The 19,743-nt window shown below is 40.5% G+C and overlaps 1 protein-coding gene and 1 long non-coding RNA gene across 2 annotated transcripts; one reads left to right on the top strand and one right to left on the bottom strand.

Moving 5' to 3' along the window:
* Window positions 1-977: 977 nt before the first annotated feature.
* LOC144013583 (uncharacterized) lies at window positions 978-18,990 on the top strand. The gene is made up of 2 exons (XM_077512650.1): window positions 978-1,411; window positions 15,375-18,990. Exons 1-2 carry the CDS (start codon window positions 1,288-1,290, stop codon window positions 17,603-17,605), a joined length of 2,355 nt encoding a protein of 784 aa, XP_077368776.1. The 5' UTR covers window positions 978-1,287; the 3' UTR covers window positions 17,606-18,990.
* Window positions 3,514-4,926, bottom strand: LOC144013782 (uncharacterized). The gene is made up of 3 exons (XR_013282327.1): window positions 4,730-4,926; window positions 3,783-4,026; window positions 3,514-3,682 (listed from the first exon to the last, which is right to left on the bottom strand). It is a non-coding gene; the product is annotated as an uncharacterized LOC144013782 (long non-coding RNA).
* Window positions 18,991-19,743: the final 753 nt, after the last annotated feature.

A 19,743-nucleotide genomic window follows, 5' to 3' on the forward strand; every position in this document is an offset into this window, starting at 1 on the left:
ATTTGGAGCAAAAGTCACGTGACTGGACAGCAGCAGAAAAAACGCTTGTGACTCCTAGTGGCGACTTCTTAGACTACAAGTTGTCATTTCTACAGGTACAAATCTTGATTTTTACAGATACAAAGTGACACTTCTTTCTACAGGTACACATTTTTTTTATACGTACAATTTTTTTTATGCACAATTTTTTTTTCTTTACGTTCAAATGTTTTTTAAGTACACATTTTCTATTTTACAGGTACAATTTTTTTTTTACAGGTAAAATTTTTTTTTACAGGGACAAATCATGCCTTTTACAGATGCAAATGTATGCTTTTTTCTACATGTACAAAAATATTTTTACAAGTTACTTTTGCACCATATTTAACTCCATATTTATATGCCTGTGCGATAGTGCGCGTTCGTAAAAACATGATACGTCATTTAAAAAAAATCTTAAATTCTTGATGCATGACAAAGAAACCATTTTTAATTCGACAGGTTTTAAAGACGAACGTTTTACTTTCGAACCCATTACATTCAGAGTGAGTCTTCATTGTGATAATTTACGTTTAGTCTGCAGTATTTTTTAATGTCTTTAGAACAATATGTGGCCAATATCATTGGATAGGTTTGGAGGGTGGGTGAGGCAGGGGGGGTCATTTAAAACACACACACTGCAGACTTACTATAAAGTACAACAATGCAGACTCACTATAATGTAATGAGATCCAAAGTAAAATGTTCATCTTATAGGATTAAAAATTACTTAGTTACTTTTAAATGCATCCATAATCTATATTTTTTTTTGTTCCATGTTGTATCGTGTTTATTACGAACGCGCACTTCCGCGCATGCATATAAAGGTATTTTGTTCTCGTGATTTGCCGTAGTTAGCCTTTCAAGATGGCGAGATCTTCTGCGCATGCGCGTCACCGATCGTGCAGGGTCACCGATAGCGTCTTGACACAGCCCATAATCCAGTCATGTATTCAGGTCAGTGGTCCTGCCTGACTTCGAAGTTCGTTTGCTTGCCAGACGCCCTCCGGGAAATCTTTATTTTCGATTTGGTGCTGAGCAGCTGAACTGACTGCAGCCTCCACATAGGACGCCCATCATCACTTTGAAGGACTGCAACATCATTTATTAAGCCCTTGTGGCCAGATAAAGTCGTCTCGGGCGCGTTGAAGCTTTGTGGCCTAGTTAGCTTAGCTTAGCTTAGCTTGCTAGCCGCTAACAACCAGACGTGCTTGGTAACTGCGACACACCGACAACTAAGTGTGACATTTTGGGCGTTATTGTGCCAACATGTGTGCAAGAACGACACCGAAGGACAAGGAGGACCTTTTTGGAGTAAAAGAAGAGAGTGAGGAACATCTTCAACTGCTGGGCCACGTTTGCATGCAGCCTCGTGTTGTGCTATGCAGAGCAGGTTTGTACATTTCTTAGCTTGCTTACTTCGTATAGTCGAACTTGTTTCTATCGTGAACATAATATTCATGTGTTTGTAGTTGAATGGAATCCTACACAGCCCCAAAAACTAGTGATGGAGAAACCAAAGCATTCTGAAGTACTGAATCAATCTGAAGTAATTTTGTTGAAGTGGCTCGAAGCATTTGACCGGAGCCAGACTTTTCAGGGTGTCCAAAATATGGTAAATTTGGTAGGCCAAAGAATTTGTTTAAAGCCCCAGTGTGTAGCTCACGACCGCCATCTATCGGTCAAACAAGATAATGCAATGATTTTAAGCACACGAACTACGGCGTCCCAGAGAGACCCTACTTCAACAGCCTACCACCAATTTCACCGGAACAGAACGCAAACAACTTCTGGTATTCCCTCGAGTGATGACGTAAGTGAATTGCATTTGTTAGACATACTGTACAGATCCCTAATAATTGTGATTTAGTCATTTAATTTCAGAATTAATATTTTTGTCGGCATTGTTTGGAAATACTGTACGTCAGCTAATGATAATGGCTATCTATGTTCATATTTGTTAGTGTAACTAAACCATGCAACAGAGAACACACAGTTATGTTATACGTTTTATAGACATGTGGACCATCTCAAAGGGGGCGAGAGAGACGACGAGGAAGAGAACGCGGTGCCTCGTAACGTACAATTATGTCATCATGGAAAAATAATTCCATTCGAGCATGCATGTGAATGGCTCAAAACATACCTTTGCTTGGAATATGTGGTATTTAGATTACATAGTTTGCTGATATGTTTAGTATATCGTGCAAAAATAATGGTGTTAACTGAACGACACATCTGCAACTCAGACTCGTAACCCCCCCGTGTCTTGTTGCTACTAACCACTCAGAAAAGTGCTGCTTACAAAAACATTTGAAACCCTTTACTCAGATATCGATTTGTCACCATGTTGAACAATTTTACCTAATAAATATCACTAAGCAACTTAATTAGTTTTGATTGAAGATACAACAGCTTCCTTGTACTTCGATGTGCAGGAATTTACATGGCTTTCACAAATAGTCTTGCTCATGTAATAATGTACTTCATTGGCTCAGTGACTTTCAGTTCATTGTTTGGTACCTCATCTGACATACAATTGTTACCTTCTTGCAGAGACTCGTACAGGAAATGACCATGGAGGAACATGAAGATATCCAAGTCCAGCTGATAGACTGACACCAAGAAATACTTTTTGACACATCAGCACCACCATGATTTCCTGTACCTGGATCCCACATCAGCACCACCATGATTTCCTGTACCTGGATCCCAGACTGCAGCACCTTGGTGGACTTGTAGCAAATAAGTGACACTTTCCCAGATCCTTGAGGACAATACAAAGGTTTTTTACCTGGCATATAATTAGTCCATGTCTGACACTTGTTGTTGTAGTTTGTATAACTTGTATATTGTTGTTGTGTGTTAATTTGTACATTTTGAATAACTAAAAAAATACTATTTCCTTTGGCGTCAACATGCAGTGTTCATTCGACACCTAACCTAACACTATTTTACATGACCAGAAATGTAAAACATCAAAAGCCTGGAGAATTATTATAAATGCTTGCAATGACAAGGAATTCTTCATTGGCCAATGAATGTAAGGTACAGTACATGAAAATGAATGAATAAAATAAAGTAAAATAAAAGTCTACATGAAATGAACATATTAACTAAAAAAAAAAAAAAAATGCTGTTAGAATATAATGAGCTACATGAATTGCAGTTGTTCCAGAATTTTACCAATACGCTGTGCATTTCAAAATATGGAAAATAGACATACAGGTTTGGGCCAAAAGTAGTGTTACAGAGCAGGTATGTGTTGTACACAGCTAAAATATCTGATTAACTCAATACCATGATGGTTTTTTGTGTGTGTGTGTGTGTGTGCTGACATTGCCCCCCATTAACATTGCAACATTCCTCAAACTCTCCCGAACACAGTATGATCTGTAACACTACTTTTCGCCTACTCTATGATGTTATTGGGGCAAAATTAAGGAAGGCTTGTCCATTGATTGTGTGAACAGACTGCAGTAAAAATGAAGTCACTTCAATGTTTGCTGGTTTTATTAAGTTTGACATGCTCCTTGACTGCACAAGTACATGTTATGGAGTGAGGGCATGTTCCCACCAACGATGATATCATATTCTTCAAAGGCTTGCTGAGGAAAGTGAGGGAGGAGTCACTCCATGGCTTCAGACACCTGGTCAGCAGGTCCTGTGTAAAACAAGTGGTGCTTGTACATGTGACCATTCCGTATTGCTTCACACAAAAAGTTCATGTAGTGTGCAATGCCGTCCATATGTAAATGACATACCAAGACGTCGGCTGACTTCAGTTTGTTGCAGCTCAGATATGGTAGGTGGAGATACTGGTGGTACAACACCGAAGCCTTCTGGGGTCCTCCATTCAAGTGTCCTCATTCGGGGCATTCCAATATGGCTGCTGACTCTCCCCTTGATATTTTTTTTTCTTGCAGGTCGGTGATGTATTTAAACGGTGCATGAATGCTTGTATACATCAGAATATGGTTCTGGAACCCCTCAAGTTTGGCTGTTGATCTAGTGTGACACAAACAAAAACACAATTATAAAATAAAATAGAATAATTGATGATACTACTATATGTCACCAACTTTCCAACAAAGCCCCCAAAATAGAGGTAAGATCTTTAGTTTTTGGGCCCAAAACATTGTATTAGCTAGATAAAAGTAACTTGACTGCATACTGCATAGAATATGCAAAGGCTGCTTGCTTGTCGAATTTCCGTGGAAAACGTGGCAGCCTGTAAATTCTTGTGCACCCAATTACACAATGGACCAGTACACACTTGAGTGAGAGAGTTCAGACTCTAGCAGTGCTTACGGTACAGCCAGCATTTAAGTCCAGAAAGTTATTCCCTGCCGAAAATTAATTTCGAGAACCCTATTTTCACCAACCACAACGAAAATAATTTTCAACTCCTCCACTAATACAGTATGCTTTAGATTCTCTATTGAAGTTATGGGCAAATATACCTCCGAAATCACAGTTACATTACATTACACAATAACTTGCGCATTTACTCTAAATATAACGTGCCAGCGGGAATCTTTTTTTTTTTTCAAAGCAAGTAGCTACATAACGAAATCGTTCGAGTGGTGCGGAGTTGGTAATCAACAGATACAGTGATCGTAAAACAAAGGTACGAACATCGTATTAATTAGTACGGAGTATACTTTTTCTCTCGCTCTCAAAACGTAAACAAAAATGTACTCTTACTTACCGGTCAAGTAGAAAGCAGTCGAAGGCACCGGCACGTCCCAAACCTAGTCTGTTCCTCATTTCTCTCCATCTGGCAAATGCGGCTACAATATAAACTCTTGTTTTGTCGCGCTGAAATAAAATAAATTCCCAAAGTAAGTGTGATGCTTGATAATGCTCTCTTCGGGGACCGGAAACTCTTCTTCTTCGTGGACATGCGGTCGCCATACAAACCGGAAGTGCGTTCCTAAAACGCGTTAAGAAATGGAGCGCTGAAATTTGTCTTTGACGGCACCCGTAGCAGAAAGATGGCGGCGAAACATGGCAGACACTAGCAGGCGAGGCGCGGACATGTAAGATAATTTGCGATTTCTAGACTAACCGTTATATTTTAAAAAAGTACGTTTATGCGATACAACATATCTTTTTACATACTACTAACACAAACAATTGTTTTTTTTTTCCGAATGATTTATTATTTCACCACTAGATGCCACTGTATAATACTGAGTGTACCTTTAAAGACTGCGGTCAAGCCAGCCGCCACTCGAAAAGACGAAGTCAAGCCAGCCGCCCCAACGATTGTTAATACTGTGCATTACGGTAACATGCCGACGTGCCCCTGCGTTGGCCACCTTCAAAATAAAAGATTATCAACACCTGGTTTAGGGTTTAAAATAAAGAATCATAAAAAAATAACGGTTTGTTATTCCAGAACCAGACCAGTTCTGAGGTACACTACACCACCGGAGGTATCCAACCAAAGTACTTTCAACAAAATCTGATGTTGCATTTCAAAATAAAACTGTTTTGAAAAAATTATTTTCCGACATTAATCCCTGGTTTTAAAAAATCATTAAAAATTCATGGTTTGTTATCCCAGGACCAGACCAGTTCTATGGGACACTACACCACCCCAGGTATCCAACCAAAGGACTTTAAACAAAATCTGATGTTGCATTTCAAAATACAACTCATTTGAAAATTTAAAGCTCGACTATTATTGCTGATTTAAAAAAAAATCATTAAAAATTCATGGTTTGTTATCCCAGGACCTGATCAGTTCTGAGGGACACTACAGCACCCCAGGTATTCAACCAAAGTACTTTCAACAAAATCTGATGTTGCATTTCAAAATAAAACTGCTTTGAAAAAAAAAAATTTTCCGACATTAATCCCTGGTTTTAAAAAATCATTAGAAATTCATGGTTTGTTATCCCAGGACCAGACCAGTTCTGAGGGACACTACACCATCCCAGGTATTCAACCAAAGTACTTTAAATAAAATCTGATGTTGCATTTCAAAATTGAAACTCATTTGAAAAAATTAAATCTCGACTATAATCCCTGATTTCAAAAAATCATTAAAAATTCATGGTTTGTTATCCCAGGACCAGACCAGTTCTGAGGGACACTACACCACCCCAGGTATCCAGCCAAACTACTTTGAACAAAATCTGATGTTGCATTTCAAAATAAAATTGTTTTGAAAAATTTATTTTCCGACATTAATCCCTGATTTCAAAAAATCATTAAAAATTTATGGTTTGTTATCCCAGGACCAGACCAGTTCTGAGGGATACTACACCACCCCAGGTATCCAGCCAAACTACTTTGAACAAAATCTGATGTTGCATTTAAAAATAAAACCCATTTGAAGATTTAAATCTCGACTATTATTGCTGATTTAAAAAAATCATTAAAAATTCATGGTTTGTGTCCCTTAGAACTGGTCTGGTCCTGGGATAACAAACCATCCATCCATCCATTTTCTTGACCGCTTATTCCTCACAAGGGTCTCGGGGGCTGCTGGCGCCTATCTCAGCTGGCTCTGGGCAGTAGGCGGGGGACACCCTGGACTGGTTGCCAACCAATCGCAGGGCACACAGAGACGAACAACCATCCACACTCACAAGCACACCGAGGGACAATTCGGAGCGCCCAATTAACCTGCCATGCATGTCTTTGGAATGTGGGAGGAGACCGAAGTACCCGGAGAAGACCCACGCAGGCACGGGGAGAACATGCAAACTCCACCCAGGAAGGTCGGAGCCTGGACTCGAACCGGAGACCTTAGAACTGGGAGGCGGACGTGCTAACCACTCGACTACCGTGCCGCGGGATAATAAACCATGAATTTTTAATGATTTTTTTAAAATCAGGGATTAATGTCGGAAAATATTTTTTTCAAAACAGTTTTATTTTGAAATGCAACATCAGATTTTGTTGAAAGTACTTTGGTTGGATACCTCGGGTGGTGTAGTGTACCTCAGAACTGGTCTGGTTCTGGAATAACAAACAGTTATTTTTTTATGATTCTTTATTTTAAACCCTAAACCAGGTGTTGCGCAGCTTTTATTTTGAAGGTGGCCAACGCAGGGGCACTTCGGCACGTTACTGTAATGCTCAGTATTAACAATCGTTGGGGCGGCTGGCTTGACTTCGTCTTTTCGAGTGGCGGCTGGCCTGACCGCAGTGTTTAAAGGGACCGCAACATGAAAAATAAGCTTTTTTTTCAGTCCTGCACTCTGAGGATGATATGAACTGTGGCGTTTTAAGGCAATGAGGAGCATTTGCCCCATTTTGTCAATGATTTTGCTCATAAAATGTGTTTCTTTATCCTTGTAAATGGTTTCAAGGATACCATGTCGTGGTATGATATCTTTGCATAGTGCCTTAGCTACTGTTAGTGCGTCAGGCTACTTAGTCGAGAAGATTTCGAAAAAAGCATTGATAATGACTACTAGACAGTACTATTTTCCTTCACTTTTGTTTAGCTCAGTGAAGTGCATGTGTATCCTCTGAAAAGGATATGTAGCTTGGGGTAACTGACCGCGTTTTGGGCTCAAGTTTACTTGTGGATTGTGTCGCGCACAGGATAAACAAGCTTTACAAAAATTCCTTGAAAATCGGTTAAAGCCGTAGGTGGTATAATGTCTTTGTACCAAGGCTGTCATCCCCGCTGTTGAGATACGAGTCTTTAGTTTAGTTTATTTATTGTTTCCTTTTGGACACATTACAGCTCACATCGATCACATCACATCATTTGCAACATTGACATCCGAAAGAAGGGCTGACGGGTAGAAGCCGATGGCTTATTCGAGACCTGTCCCCATTGATCCATGACTATAACGCATCAGTCATATACATTGTTTAGAATAGTCATTGATTCATATTCTTATACATCCATCCCATATTATCTCAATCACTGTTCGCTCAGTTCATCTTGAATGTCCGTGTGTAGATTGCGGCTAGTCCCAGTCATTTGGAACTGGTGAATCGGTCCCCGGACGCCACCAGCAGGCCCACCCCGCCAGGCGAGCAGCCAAGGGAAGCGCAATTCTTCTCTTTCACCAGTAGGGTCTTTGCTGACCTCGGAGCAGCTTTCACACATGTTGTGGTATCCAGAAGAGCAGATTGGATTGCATTCGACCCATTGCTTTTAGCAATTTTGCCTCAATTCTGGTCAGCTTGCACCACTGTTGCTACTTGTAGTTGTTGTTAGATCAGTAAACCACGTCATGCATGTTCATAAAAAAACAGCAACTTTCCAGCGGTTGAAACATTTCTATCAGACCAGATTCCATTGGATCCAATTCATTTTCAATGACCGTTTGGTAGTTTCGCCTCTCCACAATGCACCATGCCGCTACCCATAATGCACCTTGAATTTGAGATGCGCACTTCGCTTATTAAGCTGCTGCCAAGCGCTACACCAGGGAGCAAACTAAATGACAATATTACAAGTATTTCTGTAACATTATTGTTGTGTTTACCTTCGTCTATCCGTGGCGTACTGACTCCAGTGTCCATCACTGTGGCTTTGAATTGGCCGTCACATAATTTCTCTCGGCAGCTGCTGTACTGATCCATGAGCATTTTATAGTCTTGCTGTAGCTATCTTTGCAACTTATACAGACTTTTTGAGGGTCGTGTGAGCATTTTTGGTGTTTTTGGTGTTCACCTCACCAAGTGGTCTAAAATTAAAAAATAAGAGGTTTCTCATTTATCAATGTAATAAAATTATTAATAATTTTAAAAACCACTCCTGTAGTAAAAAAGAAAAGAAAAACTACATAGCAGGTTTATTGGTGCACATCCATCCATTTTTGTAACAGCTTGCTCCTCACAAGGGTCGCGGGGGTGCTGGAGCCTATCCTTGCTGGCTTCGGGCAGTAGGCGGGGTACACCCCAAACTGTTTGCCACCCTTCGCAAGGCATATTGGTGTGGTGCACAATGGTCTAAATTTTATTTAGATTTAAACAAGGCTTGATTTATTCAAAAATCAATCTTGTGCAAAATGTTTAGACAATAACGTACATGAATTTTTTTTTAAACAGTTTTAAGATAAATTTAACAAAGCTTGTTCAAAATAGCTACTCATATCTTTTGCGTAACTTAAATGCCAGATAACTTGTGCAAAAAAAATACTCACAGCCTTTTGCTCAACATAAATGCCATACATAGCTCATACAAAAAAAAAACTACTGATGGCTTTTGCATAACCTAAATGCCACAAAGCTTGTGCAAAAAAAGCCACTCATAGCCTTTTGTTCAACTTAAATGCCACATATATAGCTTGAGTAAAAAAACTACTCATATTATTGCTCAACTTAAAGGTACACTCAGTATTATACAGTGGCATCTAGTGGTGAAACAATAAATCATTCGGAAAAAAAAAACAATTATTTGTGTTAGTAGTATGTAAAAAGATATGTTGTATCGCATAAACGTACTTTTTTTTTAAATATAACGGTTAGTCTAGAAATTGCAAATTATCTTACATGTCCGGGCCGCGGCTTCTAGTGTCCGCCATGTTTCGCCGCCATCTTTCTGCTACGGGTGCCGTCAACGACAAATTTCAGCGCTCCATTTCTTAACGCGTTTTTGGAACGACTTTGCAGACGCACTTCCGGTTTGTATGGCGACCGCATGTACACGAAGAAGAAGAGTTTCCGGTCCCCGAAGAGAGCATTATCAAGCATCACATTTGCTTTGGGAATTTATTTTATTTCAGCGCGACAAAAGAAGAGTTTATATTGTAGCCGCATTTGCCAGATGGAGAGAAATGAGGAACAGACTAGGTTTGGGACGTGCCGGTGCCTTCGACTGCTTTCCACTTGACCGGTAAGTAAGAGTACATTTGTGTTTACGTTTTGAGAGCGAGAGAAAAAGTATACACCGTACTAATTAATACGATGTTCGTACCTTTGTTTTACGATCACTGTATCTGTTGATTAGCAACTCCGCACCACTCGAACGATTTCGTTATGAAGCTACTTGCTTTGAAAAAAAAAAAAAAAGATTCCCGCTGGCACGTTATATTTAGAGTAAATGCGCAAGTTATTGTGTAATGTAATGTAACTGTGATTTCGGAGGTATATTTGCCCATAACTTCAATGGAGAATCTAAAGCATACTGTATTAGTGGAGGAGTTGAAAATTATTTTCGTTGTGGTTGGTGAAAATAGTGTTCTCGAAATTAATTTTCGGCAGGGAATAACTTTCTGGACTTAAATGCTGGCTGTACCGTAAGCACTGCTATAGTCTGAACTCTCTCACTCAAGTGTGTACTGGTCCATTGTGTAATTGGGTGCACAAGAATTTACAGGCTGCTACGTTTTCCACGGAAACTCGACAAGCAAGCAGCCTTTGCATATTCTATGCAGTCATGTTACTTTTATCTAGCTAATACAATGTTTTGGGCCCAAAAACTAAAGATCTTACCTCTATTTTGGGGGCTTTGTTGGAAAGTTGGTGACATATAGTAGTATCATCAATTATTTTATTTTATTTTATAATTTTGTTTTTGTTTGTGTCACACTAGATCAACAGCCAAACTTGAGGGCTTCCAGAACCATATTCTGATGTATACAAGCATTCATGCACCGTTTAAATACATCACCGACCTGCAAGAAAAAAAAATATCAAGGGGAGAGTCAGCAGCCATATTGGAATGCCCCGAATGAGGACACTTGAATGGAGGACCCCAGAAGGCTTCGGTGTTGTACCACCAGTATCTCCACCGACCATATCTGAGCTGCAACAAATTGAAGTCAGCCGACGTCTTGGTATGTCATTTACATATGGACAGCATTGCACACTACATGAACTTTTTGTGTGAAGCAATACGGAATGGTCACATGTACAAGCACCACTTGTTTTACACAGGACCTGCTGACCAGGTGTCTGAAGCCATGGAGTGACTCCTCCCTCACTTTCCTCAGCAAGCCTTTGAAGAATATGATATCATCGTTGGTGGGAACATGCCCTCACTCCATAACATGTACTTGTGCATTCAAGGAGCATGTCAAACTTAATAAAACCAGCAAACATTGAAGTGACTTCATTTTTACTGCAGTCTGTTCACACAATCAATGGACAAGCCTTCCTTAATTTTGCCCCAATAACATCATAGAGTAGGCGAAAAGTAGTGTTACAGATCATACTGTGTTCGGGAGAGTTTGAGGAATGTTGCAATGTTAATGGGGGGCAATGTCAGCACACACACACACAAAAAAAAACATCATGGTATTGAGGTAATCAGATATTTTAGCTGTGTACAACACATACCTGCTCTGTAACACTACTTTTGGCCCAAACCTGTATGTCTATTTTCCATATTTTGAAATGCACAGCGTATTGGTAAATTTCTGGAACAACTGCAATTCATGTAGCTCATTATATTCTAACAGCATTTTTTTTTTTTTTTTTAGTTAATGTGTTCATTTCATGTAGACTTTTATTTTACTTTATTTTATTTATTCATTTTCATGTACTGTACCTTACATTCATTGGCCAATGAAGAATTCCTTGTCATTGCAAGCATTTCTAATAATTCTCCAGGCTTTTGATGTTTTACATTTCTGTTCATGTAAAATAGTGTTAGGTTAGGTGTCGAATGAACACTGCATGTTGACGCCAAAGGAGATAGTATTTTTTAGTTATTCAAAATGTACAAATTAACACACAACAACAATATACAAGTTATACAAACTACAACAACAAGTGTCAGATATGGACTAATTATATGCCAGGTAAAAAACCTTTGTATTGTCCTCAAATCTGGGAAAGTGTCACTTATTTGCTACAAGTCATCAAGGTGCTGCAGTCTGGGATCCAGGTACAGGAAATCATGGTGGTGCTGATGTGTCAGCAATGTGTCAAAAAGTATTTCTTGGTGTCAGTCTATCAGCTGGACTTGGATATCTTCATGTTCCTCCATGGTCATTTCCTGTACGAGTCTCTGCAAGAAGGTAACAATTGTATGTCAGATGAGGTACCAAACAATGAACTGAAAGTCACTGAGCCAATGAAGTACATTATTACATGAGCAAGACTATTTGTGAAAGCCATGTAAATTCCTGCACATCGAAGTACAAGGAAGCTGTTGTATCTTCAATCAAAACTAATTAAGTTGCTTAGTGATATTTATTAGGTAAAATTGTTCAATATGGTGACAAATCGATATCTGAGTAAAGGGTTTCAAATGTTTTTGTAAGCAGCACTTTTCTGAGTGGTTAGTAGCAACAAGACACGGGGGGGTTACGAGTCTGAGTTGCAGATGTGTAGTTCAGTTAACACCATTATTTTTGCACGATATACTAAACATATCAGCAAACGATGTAATCTAAATACCACATATTCCAAGCAAAGGTATGTTTTGAGCCATTCACATGCATGCTCGAATGGAATTATTTTTCCATGATGACATAATTGTACGTTACGAGACACCGCGTTCTCTTCCTCGTCGTCTCCCTCGCCCCCTTTGAGATGGTCCACATGTCTATAAAACATATAGCATAACTGTTTGTTCTCTGTTGCATGGTTTAGTTGCACTAACAAATATGAACATAGATAGCCATTATCATTAGCTGACGTACAGTATTTCCTAACAATGCCGACAAAAATATTAATTCTGAAATGAAATGACTAAATCACAATTATTAGGGATCTGTACAGTATGTCTAACAAATGCAATTCACTTACGTCATCACTCGAGGGAATACCAGAAGTTGTTTGCGTTCTGTTCCGGTGAAATTGGTAGTAGGCTGTTGAAGTAGGGTCTCTCTGGGACGCCGTAGTTCGTGTGCTTAAAATCATTGCATTATCTTGTTTGACCGATAGATGGCGGTCGTGAGCTACACACTGGGGCTTTAAATATTAGTAGTTTAGCTCAATAGCTTCCAGGTCATGTGACATATTGACCCCAAATCAATGCTGCATCATAGTGGCATGTCTGATAGAAGATGCACACCTTTTATTTTTTTCATGTTAGGCCTGCACTTATTTTTAATTAATTATTTCTGTAAATATTAGCTTTTTAGCTCAATAGCTTCCATGTCATGTGACCTGTTGACCACAAATGCATGCTGCATCATAGTGGCATGTCTGATAGATGATACACACCTCTTATTTTTTCAGTTTAGACCTCTACTTATTTTTCTATTTTTTTCTTTAAATATTAGCAGTTTAGCTCAATAGCTTCCAGGTCATGTGATCTATTGACCCCAAATGAGTATTGGCTCAAAGTGGTTTGGTTTGGTTTATTCATTTTTTCCTTTCGGACACATTACAGTTTACATCAATCACATCACATCATTTGCAACATAGACATCCGAAAGAAGGGCTGACGGGTAGAAGCCGAAGCTTATTCGAGACCCGTCCCCATCGACCCATTACTATAACGCATCAATCATATACATTATTTAGAATAGTCATTAATTTTTAGCGTTATCCATCCCATACTATCCCAGACACTGCTCGCTCAGTTCATCTTGAATGTCCATGTGTAGATTGCGGCTAGTCCCAGTCATTTGGCACTGGTGAGTCGGTTCCCAGACGCCACCAGCAAGCCCACCCCACCAGGCGAGCAGCCAAGGCAAGCGCAATTCTTCTCTTTCACCAGTAGGGTCTTCGCTGACCTCGGATCAGCTTTCACACAAGTTGTGCTTTCCAGAAGAGTAGATCGGCTTGCATTCGGCCCATTGCTTTCAAGCAATTTCAGCACTCGATTCTGGTCAGGTAGCACCACTGGTTGCTAGCATGTTGTGAATCTGATGACTCCTGTGCGCTGCCCAGCCTAGCTCACCCAGCAGAGCGGCCCACGCCAGCTGCATTCCAGGAACCAGACCACCAACCCCCATTTTGCGTATAGACAGCAGATTCATTGGAGCCACAATACAGCCTTATCATGTAGCCTTGACTGTTAGAACAAACGGAATTCGAGCCAGACAATATTTAGATTCAAACGGGAACAGCAATACATGTTATCAATGCAGGTGTATAAACAAGAGTTAGCCTTGGCAAAGTCAGCAAATAATCATATACAACTCCAGCTTTGGGTAATTAGTGATGTTGTTGTTATTGTTGTTGTGATATTGTGAATTACTGTTGTCTCTCAAGCGCTGCCAATTCCTCAGCTCCTTTCACGATTCGTGTTTTTAGTTGACCAGAGTTATCTTTAGTTTGAATAAAAATTCGGCAGTCTTTTGTCCACGTGCTTTCGATAAGTCCATTCTTTCTCATTTGTCGAGCCTTTTTGGCGATGTCAGCATTTCGTTTGGTGAGGTTTTCGTTGATGTAGACATGTTTCCCACGAAGCTTGTGACGGTCTCTCAGAAGAGCAATCTTTTTCTTTCTGTCAACAAACCTGATGAGAACTGCCGGTGGTCGTGTCCCTCCAGTTGGAAGCGAAAAGCACATCTGAATGTGCGCAGGATCAACAGTTAATCCCAAATCTCTGAGTTGAAGTGTCACTTGCTGTTCCACAGTCTCGTTCCCTGAATATTGGTCAGAATCTTCCGTGCTCGTGCTAGACGCAGCTCTCAAAGGGCCACGGCGCGGCTTGATCTTGATACCGGTGACTATCACATCGTTGATACGAAGATTTTGTTCCAAATCATCCACTTTTTGTTCCAAGGCAACAATGCGTCGATCTTTTTCCTGTGTCTCTTTCTTCAATTGCTGTATTTCCTGAAGAAGTGGCTCAATACTCTTCTTCATTTCAAGTAATTCGGCAACCATTCCACTGAGTTTTTTAAGAGAAGATTTTATCTCCTCAATCTCGTCAGCTCTTTTTCCGCCAGGCATTCTGCAACAATGTAGTTAAAAATCCCAATGCAAAAATCAACAAGTAGTTAGATTCACGAGCGAGTGCAGGAGCAAGCACAGATGCGTCCTTCCTCAACAGATGCATCCTTGAATGTGAGACAAAGTGGCATGTCTGCTCGATGACACACCTTTTTTCCTCTATTTCAACCTTTCCTTGGTTTTAAATTAACTCAATATTGTACATATCAATGTTATTGCTCAATATTACCCCACAACAATATTACCCCCTCATTTGGAGCCGCTAGCAACAAAAAAATGGAGGGCAAAGTGAAAGTGGAAGCTTAAGGTATTTTGTTTTTGGCTGAAACAGTACGTCGATCACTACGTTCGTGGTGTAAATTGTCATTCATTAAATCGTTTGTGTCGGCATATACTCGTCTTGCTCAAGCTATCTTAGTTTGCTAGCTGCTAACAAACAGAGTGCACAATTGCTACACATTCCTCAGGAGCTGTGCCCAAGTCAATGTGCCACTGTAGAAACAATACACGTCAAGTCGCGCTTTAGATTTGACTTAACTGAACCAAATGTGTATTTGTCTTCTTGTGTCTTGCAGATGTTGGTGAAAAATATCTTGGTCCTGAGAAGCAGGAACTGAAGTCTCTTCATGTTAAAAAGGAGGAGGAAGAGCATGCTTACATTAAAGAGGAGGAAGAGCCCCTTCGTGTCAAAGAAGAGGAGGTTGAGGATGATGTCACCAAGTCACCACTGACCTTTGTTGCTTTAAAGAGTGACGATAAAGGTGAGCATGAGGAGGACAGAGGGGCGGAGCCACCAAGCAGCAGCTCAACTCAACACATGAAGACAGAAGGTGATGCAGACCAGTGGAGACCACCACAAGCACAAAGTGATGACACAAGGTCACAGTCTGCTGACACTGACGACGACGACGATGATGAATACGCTAAACGTAACCATGCTGACAACAACCGCTGCAAATGTTCTCAGTGTGGGAAAACATTTAGTTCAAAAGGGTATTTAAAAGTTCACTTGAGAAAACACACTGGAGAAAAACCTTTTGCCTGCCCAGACTGTGGCCAAAGTTTCTCTCAGCAGTCAAATTTAACAAAACACACAAGAACACACACTGGCGAAAAACCTTTTGCCTGCCCAGACTGTGGCAAATGCTTCTCTCAAAAGGGAAGTTTAAAAACACACACAAGAACACACACTGGAGAGAAACCTTTTTCCTGCTCAGACTGTGGACGAAGCTTTTCTCATAAGGTTAGTTTAATAATCCATACAAGAAGACACACTGGAGGAAAACCTTTTTCCTGCTTAGACTGTGGCAAAAGTTTCTCTCACAAGTCACATTTAACAAGCCACACAAGAACACACAATGGAGAGAAACCTTTTTCCTGCTCAGACTGTGGACGAAGCTTTTCTCATAAGGTTCATTTAATAATCCATACAAGAAGACACACTGGAGAAAAACCTTTTTCCTGCTCAGACTGTGGCAAAAGTTTCTCTCAGAAGTCACAGTTAACAAGCCACACAAGAACACACGGTGGAGAGAAACCTTTTGCCTGCCCAGACTGCGGCAACAGCTTCGCCAACAAGGGACATTTTAAAATACACACAAGAACACACACTGGAGAAAAACCTTTTTCCTGCCCAGACTGTGGCAAAAGCTTCTCTCAGCAGTCACATTTAACAAGCCACACAAGAACACACAGTGGAGAAAAACCTTTTTCCTGCTCAGACTGTGGCAAAAGATTCTCTGATAAGGGAAGTTTAAAAACACACACAAGAACACACACTGGAGAAAAACCTTTTGCCTGCCCAGACTGTGGCAAAAGCTTTTCTCATAAGGATAATTTAATAACCCATATAAGAAGACACACTGGAGAAAAACCTTTTTCCTGCCCAGACTGTGGCAAAAGCTTTTCTCATAAGGTTAATTTAATAACCCATACAAGAAGACACACTGGAGAAAAACCTTTTTCCTGCCCAGACTGTGGCAAAAGCTTCTCCAACAAGGGAAATTTAAAAAAACACACAATAACACACACGGGAGAAAAACCTTTTTCCTGCCCAGACTGTGGCAAAAGCTTCTCTGTTAAGGGAAATTTAAAAAAACACACAAGAACACACACTGGAGAAAAACCTTTTTCCTGCCCAGACTGTGGCAAAAGCTTCTCTCAGCAGTCACATTTAACAAGCCACACAAGAACACACAGTGGAGAAAAACCTTTTGCCTGCCCAGACTGTGGCCAAAGTTTCTCTCGGCAGTCACATTTAACAAGGCACGCAAGAACACACACTGGAGAAAAACCTTTTGCCTGCCCAGACTGTGGCAAAAGCTTCTCCAACAAGGGAAATTTAAAAAAACACACAATAACACACACGGGAGAAAAACCTTTTTCCTGCCCAGACTGTGGCAAAAGCTTCTCCAACAAGGGATATTTAAAAAAACACACAAGAACACACGCTGGAGAAAAACCTTTTGCCTGCCCAGACTGTGGCAAATGCTTCTCTGATAAGGGAAGTTTAAAAACGCACACAAGAATACACACTGGAGAGAAACCTTTTTCCTGCTCAGACTGTGGACGAAGCTTTTCTCATAAGGTTAGTTTAAGAATCCATACAAGAACACACACTGGAGAAAACCCCTTTTCCTGCCCAGACTGTGGCAAAAGCTTCTCTCGGCAGTCAGAGTTAACAATCCACACAAGAAGACACGCTGGGAAGGAACCGTTCAGTTGCAGTATTTGTGCTCAAAGATTCTCTTGTAAAAAGCTTGCTGAGAGACACGAGTGTGCTGGTGACAATAGCAGCGATCTTTGAAGCTTAAAAATAAAAATAAAGGGAGTCTGGCTGTGCTATGATGTAAAAGTGTCAAGGATTTGGAATAAAATAGATAGGGAAGACAAAAGTGATCGACGCTGATTTTGATAATGATAAAGAGGAATATTAGAAAAAATGTAAACAATGACATGAAATACAAATCAAAATGAATTTGCATTTTGTTGAGGGACATCATGGATCAACTCCTCCCGTTGTAGTGCTTCGCTGATCTCGAACCTTTCTCATGCACTTTGAGACCCAACGAGGTGATATCTTGCATGGAGCCCCCCAGAACCCAAAATTTAACAGCAACAAAATTTAAAGGGGAAGTCAACCCCAAAATGTTCTTAATATGTTGTATGTGCCTCCACTCGTCGAAACACGGCATTCAGATTAATCCATTTTTATCCAGTTCCAAGTGTCAGCGGCTGCGACAATAACCTCAAATCATGTCGGATATCTCTTGCCGTGTACAGTGTTGTGAAAAAGTATTTGCCCTCCTCTCAAATTCTCACTTTTATTGCGCAGTTTGCCAAGTTGAACATTTATCAAAGATAACCGCTATTATGACTTGAGACGTCGACATGACTCCTTCCGTGTCGGTGACCTTGTTCGAGTGAAAACACAGCCCAGGTCAGATGCTCACTCTAATTTTACAGCTCAACTTGCTCCCCTATTTGAGGGACCACTGTGTGTGTCCGAACGACTAAGTGATGTGAACTACAGACTCGCTTGGGTGGACTCTGGTGCTGATGCTGGTGTTTATCATATTGTGAATATGCAGCCGTTCCATACTTGGGATTCTCTCACTGCCAAGAGACAATTGGTTTACTCTCCTGCTGAGAGGGGGACCTCTGGGATCTCGGACACGGACTTTTCCGCCCCTCAGGCCCCATTAGGAGATGCTGATGCTGAACTTGAGCCATTTCCCTTTGGCTCAACGGACATTGACTCTGATTGTGAGGCGGACACTGTTCCCCGGGGTCTCCCGCCCGGGTCTGACCCCGACCTGGCTTAAAAAAAATTAAAAAAAAAAAAAAAAATCCACTGTCCATGTTCATTTTTACAATTGATTATATGTCGATATTTGTTGTATACGGTGCTTGCCTTTTGTGCGTACCATCCATAATTGTGTTCTATGTAGAGATGCTATTTGCTATTTGGTATGGTCAGTTGCTTCTTAAGCTGATTACGGCTGTGGTCAGCCTTTTTCTCACCAGGCAGTGTGGCACCGCGCCACGTGGCGCTTCTTTGGTTTTGTGTAGAAGTAGTTTTTTTTTTTTTTTTTTTTTGTATTGCCCTGAATGGAAATTATCATGCGCGGTGCCGTCGAGCCCGCTCTCTCTTTGTGTTGTTTAGAATAAATGTTGACTTTGTGGACTGAAGTTGCTCTGCCTTTTTGTTTTGCTGGCCCGCTGCGCCGTCCATGGCAAATCAGCCTCCGCGCGTTACAGACGCTGCGGAAACACCATTCTAAATTCCCTGCTGAACTTTTAAACCAAGAAGTCCCTTTACCCAGAACTCAAAGAAACTGGACTTGTTGGTGTAAAAGCAGCAGTTCTTAATTAGTAGGATATGCTATGTAATCTTCAAATCAAACATTGTCTTGAAGGCTACCTGTTTCACCTGCATGTCAAGTAGGTGTGGGCGATATGGCTTTAAATTTATATCACGATATTTCAAAGAAATTTGCGGTGACGATATTTTTGACGATACAGTGGTACCTCTACTTACGAACGTCCCTTCATACGAAAGTTTCAAGTTTTGAAACTCCTTAACAGGAAAATATTGCCTCTAGTTGTGTGAAGGCTGGAGGCCTTCACACATATGTCATTCAACCTTTATTATTGTTTTTTACTTAAACTTATTCCTCCCACTTTTTTGTCCCGCATCTACTTCCACATTTTACACCCGATTCACTCCATTCCAGTTTCAAACTATTCCAAAAATTCACGCGACGCATGCTTGTATTTTTATTGTTCCTACGATTCACGCCTTACCCACAATTCCCGATTTCATACCAGATTTTTCCCCATGATTCTTAATGGGAGATTCTACATTTCACATTTACTTCCACATTTTTCACCCGATTCACATCATTCCAGCTTCAATATATTCCAGCAATTGGTGCCATGAGC

The sequence above is a fragment of the Festucalex cinctus genome, chromosome 1 (genome assembly GCF_051991245.1).
Source record: "Festucalex cinctus isolate MCC-2025b chromosome 1, RoL_Fcin_1.0, whole genome shotgun sequence".
In the NCBI taxonomy this organism is placed as follows: Eukaryota; Metazoa; Chordata; class Actinopteri; order Syngnathiformes; family Syngnathidae; genus Festucalex; species Festucalex cinctus.

Coding starts and splice junctions, on each gene's coding strand:
- LOC144013583 (XM_077512650.1), top strand. CDS start 1,288: ATGTGTGCAAGAACGACACCGAAGGACAAGGAGGACCTTTTTGGAGTA. Junction 1,412..15,374: donor TGTTGTGCTATGCAGAGCAG/GTTTGTACATTT, acceptor TGTGTCTTGCAG/ATGTTGGTGAAAAATATCTT.